This window comes from Parus major, chromosome 8 (assembly GCF_001522545.3).
Source record: "Parus major isolate Abel chromosome 8, Parus_major1.1, whole genome shotgun sequence".
NCBI classification, from domain to species: domain Eukaryota; kingdom Metazoa; phylum Chordata; class Aves; order Passeriformes; family Paridae; genus Parus; species Parus major.
Genome location: NC_031777.1, coordinates 20,202,549 through 20,222,172, shown reverse-complemented (window position 1 = coordinate 20,222,172; position 19,624 = coordinate 20,202,549). Strand labels below are relative to the sequence as shown.

General features: G+C 52.5%; 2 protein-coding genes across 3 annotated transcripts; one reads left to right on the top strand and one right to left on the bottom strand.

Moving 5' to 3' along the window:
• Positions 1-2,586: 2,586 nt before the first annotated feature.
• On the top strand, positions 2,587-7,473 carry C8H1orf210 (chromosome 8 C1orf210 homolog). Its single transcript, XM_015636744.3, has 4 exons — positions 2,587-2,860; positions 4,723-5,230; positions 5,872-6,018; positions 6,468-7,473. Exons 1-4 carry the CDS (start codon positions 2,771-2,773, stop codon positions 6,815-6,817), a joined length of 1,095 nt encoding a protein of 364 aa, XP_015492230.1. The 5' UTR covers positions 2,587-2,770; the 3' UTR covers positions 6,818-7,473.
• Positions 7,474-9,345: 1,872 nt separating this feature from the next.
• TMEM125 (transmembrane protein 125) lies at positions 9,346-18,988 on the bottom strand. 2 transcript variants are annotated; one of them, XM_015636746.3, is made up of 3 exons: positions 18,288-18,988; positions 16,676-16,818; positions 9,346-12,862 (listed from the first exon to the last, which is right to left on the bottom strand). In XM_015636746.3, the coding sequence occupies exon 3, from the start codon at positions 12,566-12,568 to the stop codon at positions 11,906-11,908; it is 663 nt and encodes a 220-aa protein (XP_015492232.1). In that variant the 5' UTR covers positions 12,569-12,862; positions 16,676-16,818; positions 18,288-18,988; the 3' UTR covers positions 9,346-11,905. The 2 variants fall into 2 exon arrangements, with proteins under 2 accessions (XP_015492232.1, XP_015492231.1); XM_015636745.3 differs by lacking the exons at positions 16,676-16,818; positions 18,288-18,988 and adding an exon at positions 12,975-13,356.
• Between the last annotated feature and the right edge of the window lie 636 nt (positions 18,989-19,624).

Below are 19,624 nucleotides of genomic sequence, written 5' to 3'. Positions count from 1 at the left end.
CGGGCCGGGGTGCGAGGCATGGCCCACCCGGGCCCCGCGCTCGTCCGGCACTGGCCCGTCGTGGGGACACTGCCCAGGATGAGAGGGGCTGAGTGGGAGCACAGGCAGGGTGTCAACAAGCTGCCCAGCTCACATGGGAGGGTGGCCACTGCCCCAGGAGAAAACCCTCCGTGTTATGGTAAGCATGTCGCAGGGGAAGTGGAAGCGGGAGAAAGCCTGGCTTTCCCTGAGCACTTTCCCATGCACAGCGCTGGAATGGGCACAGCACGGCACGGCCTTGCTACAACCCAGCCCCAGCGTGAGGGTCTCACACCCGGCATTCCTGGGAGGCTGTGCCAGCCACCAGCAGGCTGCAGGCTCTTTGCCTGGCAAACAAAAAGCATTCCCCAGGAAACCACCATAAGCTTCACACACCAAACCTCACAGTGCTTCACAAATCAAACTGTTCCCATGTGAAAGCCAGGGCTGCCAGGGAGCGAGTCTCATGTTTTGATGTGTCCTGAGCCCATTCTGTATCCGGCCAAAAATCTAAAGCACACATGGAGAGGAAAGGGAAACCCATTCATCACTTCCGACTATTTACAGAGTGCTCTGGGGCTGTGTGGTGCCCATGGCATGCTGAGGGAGGGATGGCAGTGAGCAGGGGCTCCCACAGTACAGCTGCCTGACCACCCCACAGCAGGAGGGCTAGAGAGGATCTGAAAAACATGGACACCACGTGCAGCTGCCCTCATTTGCCTGGAAAATGAAGCTGGCTGTAGAGGCCAGTCAGGTTCAGAACTGTGTGCTTACACGTGCAACTCATTCTGTGCTTCCCTGGCAGCTGTGGGGGAGCTCATCACACAGAGCCTGAGTTACAGTGCACTCTGAGAAATGCCCTCTTTCAGCAGGATCCGTTTGAGGATGGGATTATTTGCACAAAATTTCTGCAGAATGGGAGCCTTACGGGGTCATCCTCTGTACCAGGCCATACTCAGGAGATCTCAGGTAACCATTGAGCAATCTGACCAAACATGATTTTTTCACATGTATTTTTTTCTAGGAGCACCTGGATAAGAGGTGTGCTGTCCATCTGTGTAGATTCCTTTGGTGGAGGTAGGGTAGGAGACCTTTCAGGGGAGTTTTGTGGGGATGCCCAGCCAGGACCTTACAGCTCCAGCTTATCTGTCTCCAGAGGAGGCACCAGAGAGAGGCACAGCTGAGCACAGCTGAACCAGCTCTCCACACTTGATCTCCTGCAACATGGAAAGCTCCAGTTGCCCAATCCACAGGACACTCCCAGCACCTGAATATCTGCTGATTTATGGACCTCAGCTTTTTTGCTGAATCACAACAGATTTAAAAAAAACCCCAAAGACTGACAAAAATACCACTTTTTATTATCATCTGCACATTGCAATGCACAGCACCCCATGCCAGAAACCATAACGCACAGACACATTTCCTGAAAGGAAATACAACCACCCTGCAGATCCACCAATGGACTGGGCTGCCCCAGCAACACTTTCTAACCCTGTTCCTCTGGATGCTTGTTTTGTTTTATGACAAGACTGGGCTAAGGACTGCTCCCACCAAGCACAGGAACATCCTGGAAGGGGGGTAGTTGAGCATCCCCAGCCCATCTGGGTAGCTGGGAAGCAGGAGCTGCCTGCTGCTTTGGCATCCAGCACATGCCCACAGGATGAAGGACAGGCTGCTGGGAAGTCCTTTCCCTGAGGAAAGGGTGGGATGTGTGGCTGTGGAGGGGCCCTTTGGCCACTGAGGGAAGAGGGGCCATCCTGTCCCAGTTGCCAACAGCTCCAAAGTGCTCTTGCTGGCAATGGGCTTCCTGTTTTTTGAGCAGGCATGGGACCAGGGAATGGGGAGCAGGGAAGGGAGCTTGGGGCTCCCTCTTACTGCACAGAGGCAAAGCCAGAAGCAGCCAGCATTTTCCCTGCCTGGCCTGTGGCTCTGCCAGCTTTGCCCACTCACCTGCCCCATCACCGCTGGACACAGGAGCAGGTCTGTGTGCCAGCAAATACCCATGAGATGCTGCTTTGACAGTCAGATTTCTCAGAGTTTCACTGACCCCACGGCAGGACTGGCAGGGAGAACTATAATCATAAGTGGCAGGTCTGCATGGGGGGTGCCGAAGGTGGTGGGGCACTCCCATCCTCTGGGACCCTCATGGACAGGTGCTGCTCGCTGAGCTGCTGCTGCTGCTGGGCCCAGAGACCTGCCAGCTTGCTGCATGCTTTGAACACCTTTCTGCTGGAATCCCAGCAAGACTTTTATTTTCCTGTACGACACTTTCCTGCTGCCTCAGCCCCAGATTCCCTGGGCGGGGCTAGCTGTGTGCCCGGTCCCAGGTGCGTGGACCAGCACCTGGATCAGGCTCAGGCTGCTTTCCTCCAGCGCAGCATCTCAGGGCAGATGCCACAGGGTGCCCCCTCTCCCTCTGGAGGCCCCCATCCCCTCCCAGTGTCCCGCCGCGTTTTCAGCAGGTTGTCCTGCCGGCGATCCCGGGCGGCCACACGGCCGGGGAGGTGCTGGGGCGCGGCTGTTAATGTGTAACTGGCACCGCCACCTTTCACCGGCTCGGGAGCACCGGGGCCGGGCGGGAGCCAGGCTGGGTCCCGGGCGCTGCCGTCCGCGGGGCCGGCGTGTGGGGACTCGGTGGCGGCCCTGAGCCGTGCGGCCGCGGCCACACCTCGCCCGGCACGGCCGGCTCTGCCGGCTTCCCGGCTTTCCCCGAGACCTGCTTTTCTGGCCGGAAGTTTCCTGGAGCCAAATGGCTCCTACCTGCCTGCTCTGCTGGTTCTGTAGCCTCCTCTGCGCCTGGTCAGTGGGGATGGGACAGCCCTGCAGCCTTGACCACCAGGTAGGGGGGCCTTGGGGGCTGCGGCGCGGGCAGCAGCTGGGGATGGGCAGGGCCCCCGCTCCTGGTCCTGCCAGCACAGCTGGGGTGCCCACGGGGCAGCAGGGCCTGGCAGGCAGCTCCTGCTCTGCACAGCTCAAGAGAAGAGGAGCGATGAAAACCCTTGGGAGCCAGCAGAGTTAACTGGGAAATGTGCTCTGCCGGTGGCCGCCAGCCACAGGGGTGGTTCGCCCATGCCCAAAACCTGGCTGTCCTGCTCCCAGCCTTGGGCTGAACATGTCATGTTTTCCAGCCTGTTCGCCAGAGCGTGGCCTGGCAAAGCATTGTCTGACCCATGGCATTTCTGACTGTGGGGGTCTCTTGGCTGCAGGTGTAACACAGCTGCCCAAAAAGGGTTCATGGCAAGCAGCTATGAGACACATCCCTGAGGAGGTCCCAACCCCTCACTCCCTTTCCCAGTGCATGGTGATGCAGTGACTGGAGCCAGGGTGATGGCAAGCAAGGGGCCAGGATCCCTGAGCACCTGGCAAGGAGCAGGAAACACAACTAACCCACTGGGACAAGCACTGCAGCCAGCAGCTTGGCTGCATCAGGCAGGAGCTGAGAGAACGAAGGTAAGTGGCTGTCTTAGGCCACTGACCTTTCCACTGAGCTCTCAGTTATTCCACCCAAAGGTTTGCAGTGTTTTCCAAAGCCTCCCTGAGCCCAGCTGTGCTTGAGCTTGAAACAGGACCCATGTGGTGCCCCTATGGCTTAGTGCAATTATAACCCAATCCTCAGCACTCCAGGTTTTTAAAGGGCATATCTGTTCTTCTACCAAGCAGGAACAGCAGGGTCTGATAGGAGATTTAGGTGGACAGGAGGATGAAAGGAGAGGTGAAAGAAATGGAAAGCTGAGCCAGCTGGAACGTAGCCAGACACAGAAACCCAGGACTATGGACCACGGTAAACTTAAAACACAGCATCTCTGTTTGCAAGGTCCAAACACAGCACTTAGCAGCTTGTGCCTGCCCAACCAAACTTAAATTGCTGACCTGCTCACTGGCAGCTTCAGATTGGACATTTGACCCCCCACACTAAAAGCCCAGGCAAGAGTAAGCATGCTGGGGACTGCACCACAAAACTGTCTGTGTTGGGGCACCCTGTTTTATTGTTTAAAAAAAAAAAAAAATCCATCCGGGTTAACTGATCTTTCCATCCTGCTCTGCTGGTCTTCTGGGACAGTGAATAGTCCTTGGTGTGTTTTGTTTCCTAATCCTGACACAGCCAGCCAGCAGTAAGCCACAGCTACTCACCGTGTATCCTCAGGAAGGTGGCATAGCTGGAAGCATTGGTGAATTGTTCTGCCCAGGTCCCAGGGAGCTGCTCCTGGCGTGGGTGACTGGTACAGGTGCCTATAGCTCTGCAGACTGGTCAGCTTCCTGCCTGTCTTTGCAACAGACAAGACTCACCTGCTTCCCTGCTCCAGCTGGGAGGATGCCCAGTGTCACACAAGAGCTCCCAGGGGGTGGAGGTTGGGATCCGGGGTAGGAAAGGGAAGGCCCTCTGCAAACTGACCCTGTATGACAGCTGCCCTGTACGGAAGGACAGGGGAGTGATGACCTGCTGCCTTCCCACTCATCCATTTGGGTTTTTCCTGCAGCCCTGCATGCTCCTCTTTTACTGTTTCAGTCAGCTGCTCTCAGTCCTGGGCTGTCCTGCTCATCTTTCTCCGTTTATCCAGGCCCACTCCAATCTGACAACTCGTGTTTTTTAAATGTGTGTGTGTCTTTGCTTATTTTAAACTCTGCAAGGGTAATTAAGACATTTGAACCCTTGGGGAATCTTTCTCTAGAGCCCATCTCAGACAGTAGCTCTTTTCCCAGGGATGGGCCGACTGCAGTGGGAAGAGCCTTCAGCATCCTCCAAGTTCCCTTCCAAGAAACATCACCAGTTTGGACCTCTCCTTCAACTCCTTGGTCATGCCCCATCACAGGACTCTCTTGAAGCATTTCCCGTCCCTGCACTCTCTCAACCTCTCCAGCAATGCCAAGCTCACGCTGAGCCCAGGAGTCTTCTCCAACCTTGGGGCACTGCTTCTGCTGGACCTGAGCAGCTGCGGCATCACCTACATCCACATGGACACTTTCAAGGGCCTGGGTAACTTACACACACTGCTTCTAAGAAACAACAGCTTGCAAGAGCTTGATGTCCCTTTCCTTTTGCCGCTGAAGGCTCTTCTCCACCTGGACCTGCAGCACAACGCTCTGGTCTCTGTGGACACTTGGAGCCTGCAGCTGATGGAGACAGTCCCGCAGGTCCGTCTGGAAGGGAACCCCTGGGTGTGTGACTGCAGCGCGCACCCTCTGCAGCAGTGGCTGCAGCGCAGGCGAGGTGAGTGATGGGGTTGGTTGGCAGGCAATGTGTCGGGCAGAACCTCGAGCGTAGGAGTCTTGCTTGATCCATTTGCTCTGACCCCTGGGCAAGATCTGAGATGGCTCTCTGTCCTACCGTGTTGAGGGACAGCAAACCAAAAGGTGATATGTCTGGTCTTGCTTGCAGTTATGCAGGACACCACGGATTTCTAAAAATGTCAGCAGGATAATTTGGCCGCTCTTCTGGGAAATGTGTTGCACATACACTTCGGCCTCTAAATCCATTATTATGTGTCTTTGTGGAGTGACCACAATTTCATTGTTGAGGGCTTGGCAGCTCCCTCTCTGGAGATAGGTCAGACTCCAACCAACTGAGCTCAGCTCCGAGTAAGAGCATTGGGGTTTCTGTGGGTATCCATGAATTGGTCTGTATACAGTTTAAAGGAGCTGCTATCACAGTCACACACAGCTCCTTGGTCAGGGGATTTTCTCCTTGGTTGTTCCCTACAATACGCTGAGGGTCAGCAAGTCTGTAAGGGAGAGCCAGGAGCACCTTGCAACACATCGCATCAACCCAGGAGAAAGCGGGGATCATCTTCTGTAAGTTAGAGAGGAGATGGGTGCAGACCCCCATCCCACCTTAGCCCATTTGTCTCCCAGCTGTGCAGGTGACCTGCTTGTCTCCCCCGGCGTTGAGGGGCCAGGACATCACAGCTCTGGATTCTCAGGACCTGGGCTGCCAGATTAAGCAGCGGTTTGCTCGTGGGCTCAGCACAGCACGGCAGATCACAGTGACTGAGAACAACAGTAAGTTGTGCAGACTCAGAGGGGTCCATAGGGTCTAACATCTTCCTGTCCTCCATTATACTGGATGGGGCTGTGGGTGGAGACTCCCTGCTCTGCCCCACAGTCCCTGAAGCTCAGGCTGCTGGGCCACGCTGGTGCAGTGGCTTGGTGGGAGGGTGGCCAACACTTGGAGGCGTTTGCTGGCTTTGTGACAGGAAAGTTAACAGGTGCCACAAAGCCACAAGGAGCACAGACTCCACAGTGGTGGGCAGCAGTACCAGCCAGCTGTCAGGCAGTTTTGCCCCCAGTGTTCACATCCCCTTGGTAGCTGGGTCTTGGTGAAGAGCATCTGTATTGCTCCTAATGAAAGTGATCTTGTGCTGCCTGCACGCTGCAGGCAGGCATGGGGCTGGAGAATGAGGAGCACTGGGTGTGCCACAGGCTGACCATGTGCCTTTCCTGTGTCACAGCCACTGCACTGCCAGCCAGCAAGGGGGGAAGGAGCTGGCCATACCTGGTGGGATTCCTAGCGACAGCCATTGGCCTCTCCATCCTGATTGCACTGGCTGCCAAGTGCAAGCTTGTGCACAAGAACTTCGCCAGCTACCGCCACCAGCCACTGCCCGAAATCAGCTCCATTGGTGGCAGCCCCATGGAGGATAGCAGCAGCTGGGACAGGGGCTCCTGTGGGAGCCATTCCATACCTGATGTTGCCGACCTGCAAGCTGAGGATGATGATGGCTTCATCGAGGATAACTACATCCAGCCCAGTGAGCAGCTGCCAACAAAAGGGGAGCGGGAGTTGCATCGCTCCATGTGAGCTTATGAGCTTACAACTCAGCCACCACTGCTGTGGTCTCTTGCTGTCTCCCTAGCTCCACCCCTTTCCCACCTGCCCTTGGCTTTGGGCCCCACATGTTTGGGGCAGGAGGAAAGGAGCAGAGAGGAGGGGAGAGAGGGATGGGCTAAGAATGGTTATGAAGGCTGAAGGCAGCCAGTCCCAGAGTGTCACAGCGTGACACCAGTAGGCAGCACTGTCACAAGGACACCACACCAGCTGCTGCTTTCCCAGCCTTGCTCAGATGCTGAGGCTGAAGGAGATGGTGCCTATCGTGCCCGGGAAGCTGGTTGCAGTGGGAAAACAAGCCTGCCCTGGTGCTGCCACGGGGTCTTGGGTGCTGGCCCCACTGCCCCATGGTGCCAGACCCAGCCCTGCTCTGTCCCTTAATGCGTTGTCACTCTGAGGTGTGATTAAAGCATGATTTAGCCCTGCCTCTGCCTGCAGTGGTTTGTTGGGACTCTCCCAGTGGCAGTGCTGGGAGGCGACCCTCAGCCCCATGGCTTTTTTTTGCATGTGCTTTCAAGGACTATAAATACATTCTCTACTCTCTACACTGTGGTGAAGAGAGACCACATCTGTGGCACCCTGAGTGCTCTTGTCCAAATAAATATTTCACCTGCTGTGGTGCAATCATCGCAGGTTTCTGTGCATGTCTCTCCAGCCACGGCCCTTCTTTCTTTTCTCTTTCCGCTCCAGGAAGGCAAGCTAAAAGACACCTCTTCCCTGTGAGCTCTGCAGAGCTGAGCAAACTCATCAGTGCTGCCAGTTGCAGTGCCAGGCACATGCACTGGGGCGAGATGACCCTCCCCCCCAGCACCCATTACAGAGTTCCATGTGTCTCTTTAACTGTGGAGTTGTACAAATGCGATAATTTTTACATTCTTGTTATCTTTGTGGTACGATGAACAGCACATGAGACATTGGCAACTGCAAGTTATTTCTGCTGGAGTCGTTGTGCCTTCATGGGTTATGCTGGAGTTAAAAGAAGGGAGCAGCAGTGGCATTCACCTTTAGTAAGTGATTCATAAGGCTGTTACCATCAGGTTGGGAAGATTTCCCAGGGCACAGCCCAGTCATTACTATCCCTGATAGCTCAGGAATCTCTCCATCATGCTCCAGAGCATGAGGTATCAACACAGGACAGCATTTTGCAAAGTTCTGCCACACAGCTAATTCCTTCACCTCCTTCAAATCTCTATTTCACTGCTAACACCTTTCTATTTCTCCACTCATTAAAAATTTAGTGTCTAAAAAAAGTAAATAATACACCTGAGAATGTAAACCAAAGGGGAAAAATGGGTCAGGAATTGAATGGATGATACAGGCTAGAGAGCCACTTGAAGCCATGAGCAGTGGCTCAAGTCAGGCTTCTTTCAGTGGTCAGCCAGATTTTGCTCTTAAATGCCATATTTCTAAAGTGTGCTTTACTTTTTCAGTTACTGTTTCATTGTTTGTCTTCTGGGCTCATCAGCTACCCATGAAAATACACTGTATACTGTATATTTGGAAATTTCTAGCATCATTTGGGTAAGAGATTTAAATCTGAGGGCTGGGAAAAAGCATGTCAGTTATCTTTTGGAAGGTATTTTCTGGGGTTTTCAACATGCTTTTCAACCACATGAATTCATGCTAGATGAAGTATTTTCTTTTTAGTCTCAGTGATGTCTCAAAAGAAGTTAAAAATACAGGTGCCCAGGCTTATTTTTCCGGGATCTTACTCACCAGTCCCTCAGCACTTAGTGGTTGGATGACTTGTCTACTTTTCCCCTGCTGAAAGGCCCACTCGTTTATTTTTTAGCCAAGCAGACAAGGCAGGTTTTCTTGTGTGTGTGTGTGTGTGTGTGTGTGTGTGTGCGCATTTTCTGCCCCCTCTCAGGCAGCTGCAGTACAAGCAGGCAGGGACCTGGCAAGGCAACTCATGTCTGAGGGGAAATACATCTGGCATGCAGAGCTGGGAATACAAGGGGTCAGAGCATGAAAAGGAGGATCCTTCTCCAGGGGTGCACGCAGGAAGCTGTGGTGAGGGCCTGGCTGAGGCTGGCTGGGAGCAGGAGCAGGTATGCAGGCAGACTGGTTCCAGGCTGTCAGGCAGCAGCTGCTGCTTCGTGGCTCAGCCCTGCCACAGGATGAAACAGCTTCTCTGTAAACAAACTAGCCAGCACTGACATTTTCAGGAGGCTTTCTGTGCTTCACTTGAGAATCTTTCAGGGGCATGGCCAAATCTCAGATTCACAGAGCAGTGGTAAGGGGATCTGGATATGTCTGGGTTCTTAAGCAGAGAGATATTAACATGCATCTGGAGATAGGAATTGTGTATCAGGAAAGAAGTACATGCATTTTTGGGGCTGTGGTGGCATTGCCACACTATCTGGTGATCCAAAACCACAGCCACATGAGGGACCCTGGGTTGTTGTGATTACTGCCCTGGGCTGAGGCCAGCCCTGAAAAGCCATGACACCTCCTTCTCAGCAGAGAGGCCTGCGCTCAAGTATCAGCCTTCAACACAATCAACTTCTCTAACACTTTATTATGTATGTTCACACATGACACAGGAGCCAAGAAACAATCCAGCACCTGTGCTGCAGAGGGGAGTCAGTGACTGGGCAGCACAGGCTGTCCCTCTGGGCAGCTGGATACCCAACCACCATCTTCAGGCACAGTCTGTTCTCAACCATTGTCTCCTTGGGTTGCTGTCGTGGCCCACAGTCAATCACCCTTTTCTGGCACAATTCACAGGAACTTGGGACACATTTTGAAGGGGCTGTGGAGGGGACAGGGGACAGGATTCACATTGACATGCAGGCAGCATGGAGCTGTGAGCTGGGCACAGTCATGCCTCTTCACAGAAACACCCAGATGTGCAAAACAGCTGGGGTGCAGGCAGCTGTGGCCTGTCAGCACGTGAGGGCTGGTGGAGCTGGCAGTCCTTGCTGGATCACTGGTGCTGGCAGAGGGGTGCAGCCTGGCATAACTGCACATGCACTGACACAGATGTGCAGAGCAGCAGCAATGGTGATGGTGCAAAACCATTCAGCTCTGGCCTGTCCGCTCCTGTGTAGGCACAGGGGTCCCTGCTGGACCTGGGGCCAGACAGCCCAGAGGGAAAGAACAGCTCAGCTTTGAAGAGATTTAGCACAGGAGGATCTGAGCTCACCACCACCTTCTGAGCTCTTGGGCAGATTAAGGGAGGAGATGCAGAGAGAAGAGGAAACAGCAGTTTAATAAAATCTACAGATGATGTGAAAGTGGCAGAGGAAAATGTAACAGAGATACAGAGAGAAAAGCCCAAATGATGTACCTGTACATTGGGGAAAACAATCCAAGGCTTCAGGCAAAGGAAAGTCAGCAGGAGCAGAGCAAGAGCAGGTGAATACAGCTGTGTTCTCATGAGATCTCACTCATACATTGGGGATGGTTGGTCTGGAGCTGTAAAGGGGTGAAGCCCTCACTGACCAGCTGATGGTGCACTCTGACAGTGCCTCCAAGTGTAACATGAACAGTGATTTGTGCTATTAGCAAGGGAATCAATTATCATCCTCTTCCAAATAAATTTGCCACCAGGCACCAAAAAACAATAGCTCAGTCTTGTTCCACTGCTGAGGAAACTTGGCAAATAATGAGCAAAACCAACACCCAGGGCAGAGCAACTCAGGTGAAGGAAAGATGGGAGCAGACAAGAAGATGAAGAATCACAGAACAGTCTGAGCTGGAAGGGGCCCAGAAGGATCATAGAGTCCAACTCTTAGGGGAATAGCCCACACGGGGTTCAAACCCATGACCTTGGTGTTGTAGCACCATGCTCTGACCAACTGGCTAAGAGGAAGAAAGGATCATGCAGGAACATCTTTAGCAGGAGGTTGGGATCTATGTCTATGGAAAGGGCAGTGAAAAGGTTAGTGGGTCTATGAGGGAAATTAAAATTTTGATGGGTAAGTTAGGCTTAAGTCACAGGAAAAGTTCCTGGGGTGAATTGTTAGTCTGCCTCTGGGAGAGACACCTTGGTGATAAAGAACAAGATACCTTGTAGAGATAAAACACCAAAAAAGCTCCAGGCAAGGCCCAAGTGACAATAGAAGAACTTTTCTGCCCTGCAGCAGCTGCAGCACTTGGGAGACAGAAACAGCATGGAAACAAGCAGGGACTGGGATGAGCTGCAGGGCTCCTGGCAGCAGAGGTGCCTCTGCCTGGGAAACTCCTGTGGGAGGGCACAGCACTCTCCCCTTGTGCAGCTTTTGCAGAGGTCAGCCCCAGCCCCAGGATTTGGGCATCCCATCACCATCCCCCAGCAACTGCACCTTGCTGTTTGTGGCTCATGTAGCTGGAGCACATTGGCATGATAACAGAGCCCCAACACCCAGTCCAGCACAGATAACCCATCAGGGCCTTGACACCAACACCCCTTGATCACCCCTTTGATAAACCACAGGTGATGGTGGGCTGCAGAAATGTAACACTGGAACAGATCCTGGCATTGCAAACACAAACAGCATTTCACATGAGGTCCAGCCATGCTATGGCTCTGGCACACACAGTCCTATGCAAATTCCACACTCCCACAGACACCAGTGATTTTGTGGGAGCAGCCCCTGCAGCCATACCTCCCATCAGGCTCCCTTGTGCCTGCTGACATACAAAATATCTCCTGCCATTCACCAGCTGCTAGAGGCTCTACTTCACTCAGGAGCTGGAGGCTCTGCACAGAGCACAGGTTGGTTTTATACCATCTGCAATTACAACCTCTCCTGCCAGGAGAGCATATGACACAGTTCCAGGAACTGCAGGAACTAAGAAGGTACTGGGGTCCCCGGGGTACAGGACAGGCTCACCTTCACTCTGTAACATGGGTCACAGCCAGGCAGGCAGGCAGCTGCCACAGGAGATAAAATGCCAGCCAGGTCAGAGCCCGTCCAGGCACCCCATGTCTGTGCTGTGCCACCAGCCTGGGGCAAAGCAAACGCCAGTCATTTCCAACAGAAACACTAGGCACACTGCGGCTCTCGCCCTTCCTTGGGAAAGGCCATCACTGGCAGGTTGTATCCGCTAAGGCTCACGCAGAAGTGTCCCGGGTCAGATCAGGTTGGCCATGCTGGAGGTGGGAGGAAGCCGCCTGTTTCCAGCCAGGCGGCCGGAGATGGTGAAGACGCGGATCTCGCCGGTCTCCAGGCTCCGAGGAGCCGCCCGGCGGCAGGAGGTGCACAGCAGGTATAGCAGCAGGCAGAGGAGGATGGCACTACCAGCAGTCAGGAGGATGACCCCGCTGGTGAACATGCTGGCCAGCGGCCGTGCAGGGCTGAGCTGCATGGTGGTGGTGGAGAGGATGGTGAGCACCACCCCGCAGACCAGCAGCACCAGGGCGCTCAGCAGCAGCACCAGGCAGTCCGAGAAGCCTCCGCTCTTCAGGAGCTCGATCTGATCCCGGCTGTGGATGCAATTCATGTCCTGGATTGCAGAGCTCAGCAGCTGCTTCAGCAGCACCAGCAGGGCCAGGAGGCAGAGTGTGGTGCCCACGGCGAGCCGCCACTCACCAGACCGGCTGCTAGTGCTGTACAGCAGGATGATGCCCCCGATCCCGCAGGCCATGATCAGCACCACGGCCATCCCATAGCACAGGATGGACTTTTTTGGGTCCTGGAACCACCAAAGCTCCACATGCTCTTCCAAGATATTCCTCTGGATGTGGTCCGCATCCGCAGGGGTGCGGGGGCTGCTCAGCTCTGCCAGCTCTGGCATGGTGGGCAGCTGGGTGAAGAGGGCACAGATGGCTTTGTACCCTTACAGCAAATGGAAGGTCAATGCAGCAGCAGTGGTGAAGGCAGCTGCATTTCTCCAGCAGTGACGTCCTGGTCTCATTCTTTGGATCCTGATGGAGTTTCCTTTTGCAGTGGTGCCACCTGGAGAACTATGGTCCATGTGCTGGGGTTGAGCCCACCACCCAGGCAGGACTGTAAAACATGATGGAGCGTTCCCAGAGCAGCATCATAGGGGAATAACCAGGCTGTCTCCTTCCTTTCCTGTGTCTTTCATCTGAAAAAGTCAAGAAGAGACGAGATATAAATAAACAGAGACCCTGCTCCCCTGTACCAAATAATCCTGTGCCAAACCATGGGCCTTGGTTGCTCCAGGCTGGCCTGCAGACCTTACTGTGCTTCCCTCACGGAAGCCCTGCGTGCTGGAGAACAGCTCAGCCGCACGTCTTCCTGGGAGACCTCCATGTGCTGTGGGGGAACCCCAGCCTGCCCCAAGGGTGAGTGTCCTGCCTCCCCAGTGCCGTGTGCCCTGCTCAGACGCTGCTGGCACATTGCTGCCCAAAGGACTCTGCCTGCAGCTGGTGCTGGCAGCAGGGCAGGGACGGAGCAGAGGCAGGACCCTCCTGGGATAAAGCCCCATTCACAGCTCGGCTTCACATGCTCCCTCATCAGCATCAGCTTCTTGTCACCAACTGGCTCTGCTGCCCAGAATGGGAGGTGGGGGTCAGGACCAGTGCTTAACCCTTCCACTCCAGTGGCTGGAAGAGTGAGAGCTACCATAGTTGTATGTTCTCAGCCCTGTCCCCATCCCTGCACTGCCAGCAGCTTCCCCTCTGAAGTTCCCTACAGAAATATGGAGCAACATCTCCAGTGATCTCAGTGCTCCCCTGGAAAGAGCCCTTGGCTATGGCCTGGCACCCTGAGATTTTGCTCTCCTTGCTGCTGGTCTTTGAAGTGCTTTGCCACTGGAGGGGAGTAAAGGAAGGGCAGTATTGGCTCCGAGGTGCTGTGCTTAGCTGGGCTCCCCTGGACACAGCACCTTGTCTCAGCTCTCCACTCATGGTTCCCAGGCTTGTGTCCCTGCTATCCTGGCCCCCCTCAATACTTCTTTGGGTACAGTTTTAGACAAAGAGTGGAAACCAGCTGTATTTCTCTCACATAGTGTTCCTCCTGGCATGTGAGTGCTCCAGCTGGTCCCACAGCACCACAGGGACCCTGTAGAACAGCTAGTACCCAAACCATGGAGAGGTGCTGGAGAGGACAGCATGAGAACACATCAGCAATGGCTGAGCCTGGGAGACACAGGGCAAACCCTGGAGACGCAAGAACAGCTTCTGTCACCTCCTAGACAGGATAATGCACCCTTGACCACTACAGGCACACACATGAACTTCTCTGAGTCCTGCAGCAGCCCTTGGCAGGGACAGGAACTGACTCAGGTCCCTTGTGTCAGAGCTGTGTCACTGCTCCTCGGTGAGGGGACAACCACCCTGACTTCTAGAGATGGTCTCAGGTGCCCATTAGCCCATGTCTAATGTGCTTTGTACCCTGTTCTGCTCAGCACTCATTACACACAGACAGGGATAATTTATGACCTCCACACATGGCAGCTCTGCACACACCAAGGATCTTTCCTCCCGTCGCTCTCCCTGTCTGTTTCTACAGGCTGCATCCCTGTATGGCAATGCCTTTGCTGCCAGCAAACACCTCAAAAGCTCCTCCATCGAGGCCCAGCCAACAGGAGCGGGGGAGAGGGAGGACAATTGTGTAGGGAGTGCCCGAACCAGACACCGCCTGACAGTGTCAGGCCAAGCTCCTCCTGAGTCACTCCCCGGCTGTGATGGAGCATGAGGTCACTTTGGACGTGGCTCAGGGCCTGCAGCCAGCAGCAGCACGTGTCCAGGAAGTCTGTGAGCGGGTTTGCAGGCCTGGGAGCCACCCGCCCTGGGAGCCCACAGGGCTGCTCTGCACAGCTGCTGCAGCTTGGGGAGCCCGGGCAGCCAGGGGCTGCGGCACAGAAACTGGGGTCCAGAGGGGGCACCCTGGCTGGGAGGCCTGTGGGAGACCTACAGCTCCTGGCTGGAGCCAGAACAATCAGAAAACACCAATTAGAGAGAGACAAGAGCTGTGGTTGAGCATGTTGGCTTGTGCCTGCTGGGATGCACTTTGATTTTGAGTGAGACAGCAGATAGCTTGTGCTGTTGGTGTGTGCCCAGGACAAAAGTCCCCAGGAAGGTGAGGATGTCATGGGACACTATTAAAAGTAGAGAGAGGCAAGGAGACATTGAGTCTGGAGTTATCTTCTCCAGAAACCCATGCAAATCAGCTTGGTGCTAAACATTGCTCCCTCTTGCCTTTCCTTCTCCAAGCACACTGGTGCCTTATCTCCTACTTACCAGTGAATGGGCGAGTCTAGTAGATAGCAAGTTTGTAGATTAGATTGAGATTTCAGACTAAGAGAACATAAAGCTTGGAGAAGTGCAAAGTCTGTGTTCTTCTGCTGCTTGACCTGAGTTATACGAGTCAAATAGTAAACAAAAAAACCACAACAGCATAAACCACAATGAGGGAAAATGTGATCAAAATCAAGGTACAGCACTGCATTCTTGTGTTACTTCTTAAAATTTAACCATTTTAGTTTTTTATTTGCTCAGAAGAAGGACAAGGGAGCAAAATAAAACCATAGGAGCATCTGGCTGAGGAACAAAATTAGTTATCACCTTTACAAGCATGTATTTCCCAGTTTTATACTAACCTCTATTTAGCAAATGATTTGGAGAGTTTCCCAGTGTTACATTAACCTCTATTAAACAAATTATTTGGAGAGGCAAAGGCTTCCACTGAAGTGTGCTTTCATGTTTCCTTATGTCTGTTTGAAAATGTTCTGGGAATATAATCTTTTGCTCTAAAGCCATCCACACTTGCTTCTCTAGACCCTGAGGGTTTGTGCTGCTAATAACAGTATTTTTACTCCTAGATCACTGAATAATTAAGGTGGGGTGGGACCTTGTGAAGTCACCTGCTTAAAGCAGAGTTCACCTTAAAGTCAGACCGAGCAGGTCAGGGCCCCATTCATTTAGGTGCCAAGGATGCAGGATCTATAGCCCCTCAGGGATCATTCCAGAGTTAAATCACCGTCACCATGAAAACATTCCTCCTTAAATCTAGCTACAGTTTCTCATTCCTCAGGCTGGGTGCATTTCCTCCCACCCTCTACAGAAAACTCTTTTTATATGTTAAACCAAGGCAGCCCTACCCTGGGCTGTCACCCACCACTCCTTGAAGAAGGGATGAACCTAGATCTCACAGCAACTTTGCTGGTCTGCTTTCTTTGCTTTGTGCAGCACACCACTTTGCCGAGATCAGACCGAGAGAAGGGAAGAAATACCTGCTCTGCCATGAGGGAGGACAGCCATCCAAAGCTGTTGCCCCTTCTTTTGGTGCTCTTTGGGCTACCTGCTCTTGCTGGTCTGGGACAGACCATAAGAAGCCAGTTGGCCCATCAGATTGGTGTATTTGATAGTGTGGATAGTGTGTAGTTAATCTCTACATTTACTCACTACTGAAGCCAGCACCTTCTGTGCTCCCATCTCTGTATGTAAGAGAAACAAGAGGAGAGGACCAGCACAGCCACACAATGCTTTAAGTCCAAAGAGCACATTTTAGGAAAAAAGTGACATGCTGTCCTCCACCACTGCTGGCTGGCAGCTGTGGAGGAAGAACAGGAAAGCACTGGGAATGCAGGAAAACAAAAATATTCATGTTTTTCCTTTTTCATTGTGTTGGGTTTTTTTCTTTCCATACTCTGACATTTAACTGGAAATTGAGGGTCATCATCAATGTGCTCCTGGCCGCTCCTGGCTGCAGGTGTGGGAGATGTACACTGGCTGAACGCCTTAGAATGATACATGCCTATATTTATTTACTTAAACACTTTTTGTGCCTGACAGACTAATGTCTGACAGATAAGGCCATGGACTGTGTATTAATTAACTCTTCAATTTCAGAGCCACGTACAATTCAGCTCTTGAAATATTCCTCACTTCCCTCTTCTCCTCAAACCCAAGGTACCCCCTGAAACAGTGCTTACCCACAGGATTCAGGAGGGGAAGTCTGGGGATGAGACAGGCTCCTGCAGTACTTCCTTGTACTTCCAGCCTCAGAAGGGTTTTATGCAGCTTTTATGTGGACCTTGTGAGTATCATGGAGACTGGGAGAGTCCAACAAGATTTGCTATAAAATAACAATACACAGGATCACGTACGTGAGCAGTGTAGGTGACAGTAAACAGAGCTTTGCAATCTCAAATCTGAGCCATCTCAGCCCTCTGCTTTCCCAGTCTATCACAGCTTATTTGCTTCTTCACCTGGTCTGTCCATAGCCTGTTTGGGATGGGCTTGCCACCACTCTGTGCCTCACAAAAGTCTTTAATCCAGAGTAGGCATAAACAATTTCCCATAATTTAATGTAATTTTTTTTCAATTTCCAGTGCTTTAGGAAGAATTTCTTTACCAAAAGATTCAGCCCTGAATTGCTGTATGTCCCTTCCAACTGAAACAATACATCCTATTCTGTCTATTCTATTCTGGTTTGTCTATTCTAGCTTGTCTGTTCTATCCTACTGTATTGTCTATTATATTGTATTTCAATGGAAAAGGACCTAAAATGATTATCTAGTCCAACTGCCTGACCAATTCAGGACTGACCAAATTCAAGGATGTTTTTTAGGGCATTGCCCAGAAGCCTTTTCAATACTGACAGGCTTGGGGTACCAACCAATTCTCTAGGAAGTGTGTTCCAATGTTTGACCACCTTTTCAGTAAAGAAATGCTTCCTAAGCATATTTGATTCTGTTCTGACTCCCTATAGGCTCAAAGAGAATGAGGCTCATGTATCTTGTTTTATGACTGAATTACTGCCAATGCACAAAGCAGAAACTCTGAGTGTCATGGTGTCAAGGCATGCCTGTGTACCTGGGAGCATGAGGGAACATTCCTTCTCTGAGAACTGGGGATAGAGAAACCCGCAAGGAATGGGAGTAATAGGGCTTTTATGTGGCATCTATCTGTCTTGCCCAAAATCCTAGCAAGAGATCCACACTCCTTTGACTGCCACACAAATTCCCAATACTTCTCTTTTCCTGGGCTGCTCAATTTCCATGCAAACTTGTGCAGTTTGCTCTGCACCTCTCTCCCCCGACAGATGGATAATGTTTTCCCAGAAGCAAGCATCTGTCCCACCAGTGCTCCTGCCATCAAGCTGCATTTGGGAAGCCCCAGGGAAGCCCTGGGTGATGGTGGACTGTCCCTGCCTTTCCCCAAACCTAGGAGCTCTGGGCTTAAGGACGGTGGAGGGCTTGGTCAGTGCACAGCAGCCTTTCACACAGACCTAGAGAGTTTTGGCATGCTCCATTGTAAAGTGTCACGTTCCCCTTCCTCCCTGTACGCTCAACAGGTATCCATTATCCTGACCCCGCAGAGCCTGTCCTGATGCGCCTCTGCCAAGTGTGGCCTGGCAGCTCCACGGGAACAAGAAACTCCCAAGCCTTATGCGCTGAGAGGAAACAATGGCACCAGGAAGAAATGAATTGGAGGCAAGAAGCAGGGTCTCTTAAGAAGCAAGTCTGAAGCAGCCTCAAACCTGTGGCAGCAGCTACTGCTGTTCCTTCCCGCGCAGCTCCCAGGGAGGAAGGGATCGCTCACCTGCGGCAGACGCTGCCCACACGCGATAACCCAGCACCCTTCCCTGCTCCAGGCTGGCAGCAATGGCTTTTCCTGCTTTTCCTTCCAGTGGATCCAGCTAATGAGAGATCCCACGGAGAAAATCTCTTCCCTTCCTCTTGCAAGTACCTGCCAAGACCCAGGTGAGGCTCCCCTTCCTGGTGCCGCGGCAGCACCGAGGTCCGGCTGCAGCCCTCACCTCCTGCCCGGGCAGGTGCATTCCCCAGCTGGGTGGCGTCTCAGCAAACCTGCTGCTGCTCTTGGAGACGCTCCAGAGCCGCGCCGGTGTGCAGGCGCTACCCCTCCCTCCCTCCTCGGGCAGGATCTGGCCTCTGGCCGCACACCGATCCTGGAAGGTGGCTCATTTCCTCCCAGCTGGAGGTGAAGGGGTGCCTGAGCCAGGGAGCAGCTCCCAGCCAGCAAGGTGACAAGAAGCCTGCAGCTAAGCTGGCAGTGCTAGGGGATATTTGACACATTCAGCAGGTATTTGGTATTAAATAAAGTAGCTCCTGCTCTACTGTAGGTAGAGGCCATCCAGTCGTATCAGGGCTGCCTCTTTCTGTGGAAGAAGCTCAAGCAGGCACTCAAGTCAGGAAAGATGTCACTGTCACCTCTCCCCACCAAAAGGCAGCTGCAGAACCCCCCTCCTGGGAGAGAGCAGCACCAGCAGAGTTTACCATGCTGCAGAAGAGCTGATTTCCTTGTAATCTGGTGGTAAAAAAAAATGGGTAACTATTTTGAGAGTAATCAGGGAAACAGAAAAGGATTCATTTAAGAGTTGAAGAATAAAAAAGGGAGTAGCAGAAACGTTGAAGTCAGTAGGGGAATGGGATTCTCAGACTGATCTGGGTAGGTTTCATGATAGCAGAAGGGATCATTACCGTTAGTCTGAGCAGCTGGAAAATCTCCAGGGAAATGCAGGAAGAAGAGAACGGGACTGAACAACAGCTCTTGCCTGGCTAATGGAAAGGGAGGCTCAGTTATTAAGTCACATGCTACTTTTTTATCAGGCTGTGAGAAGGGAAGCTTAGGATATGCTAATCAAATAGAAACCAAGTAGTGTGACAGGCTCAGGAATTTGTCTGAGAAAAATCTGATAGGTGTTTCGAGACTTTTGAAATATCATCAGTCCAGAGGATGTTGTCCTACACATAGGAAAAACAAATGGTATGTGATAGCTTTTCCTATACAAACACCATTGGACAATGAGCTTGACCCTATCCAGAAAATCCTGGTTTTTTTTAAGTTGGCCCAGTTAGCAAAGAAGTCATCTAAGGGGAAACCTTATGCAGATAGCCATATAGTCATTTTTGAAAGTG

Coding starts and splice junctions, on each gene's coding strand:
- C8H1orf210 (XM_015636744.3), top strand. CDS start 2,771: ATGGCTCCTACCTGCCTGCTCTGCTGGTTCTGTAGCCTCCTCTGCGCC. Junction 2,861..4,722: donor CCTGCAGCCTTGACCACCAG/GTAGGGGGGCCT, acceptor CTCTTTTCCCAG/GGATGGGCCGACTGCAGTGG. Junction 5,231..5,871: donor GTGGCTGCAGCGCAGGCGAG/GTGAGTGATGGG, acceptor TTTGTCTCCCAG/CTGTGCAGGTGACCTGCTTG.
- TMEM125 (XM_015636746.3), bottom strand. CDS start 12,568: ATGCCAGAGCTGGCAGAGCTGAGCAGCCCCCGCACCCCTGCGGATGCG.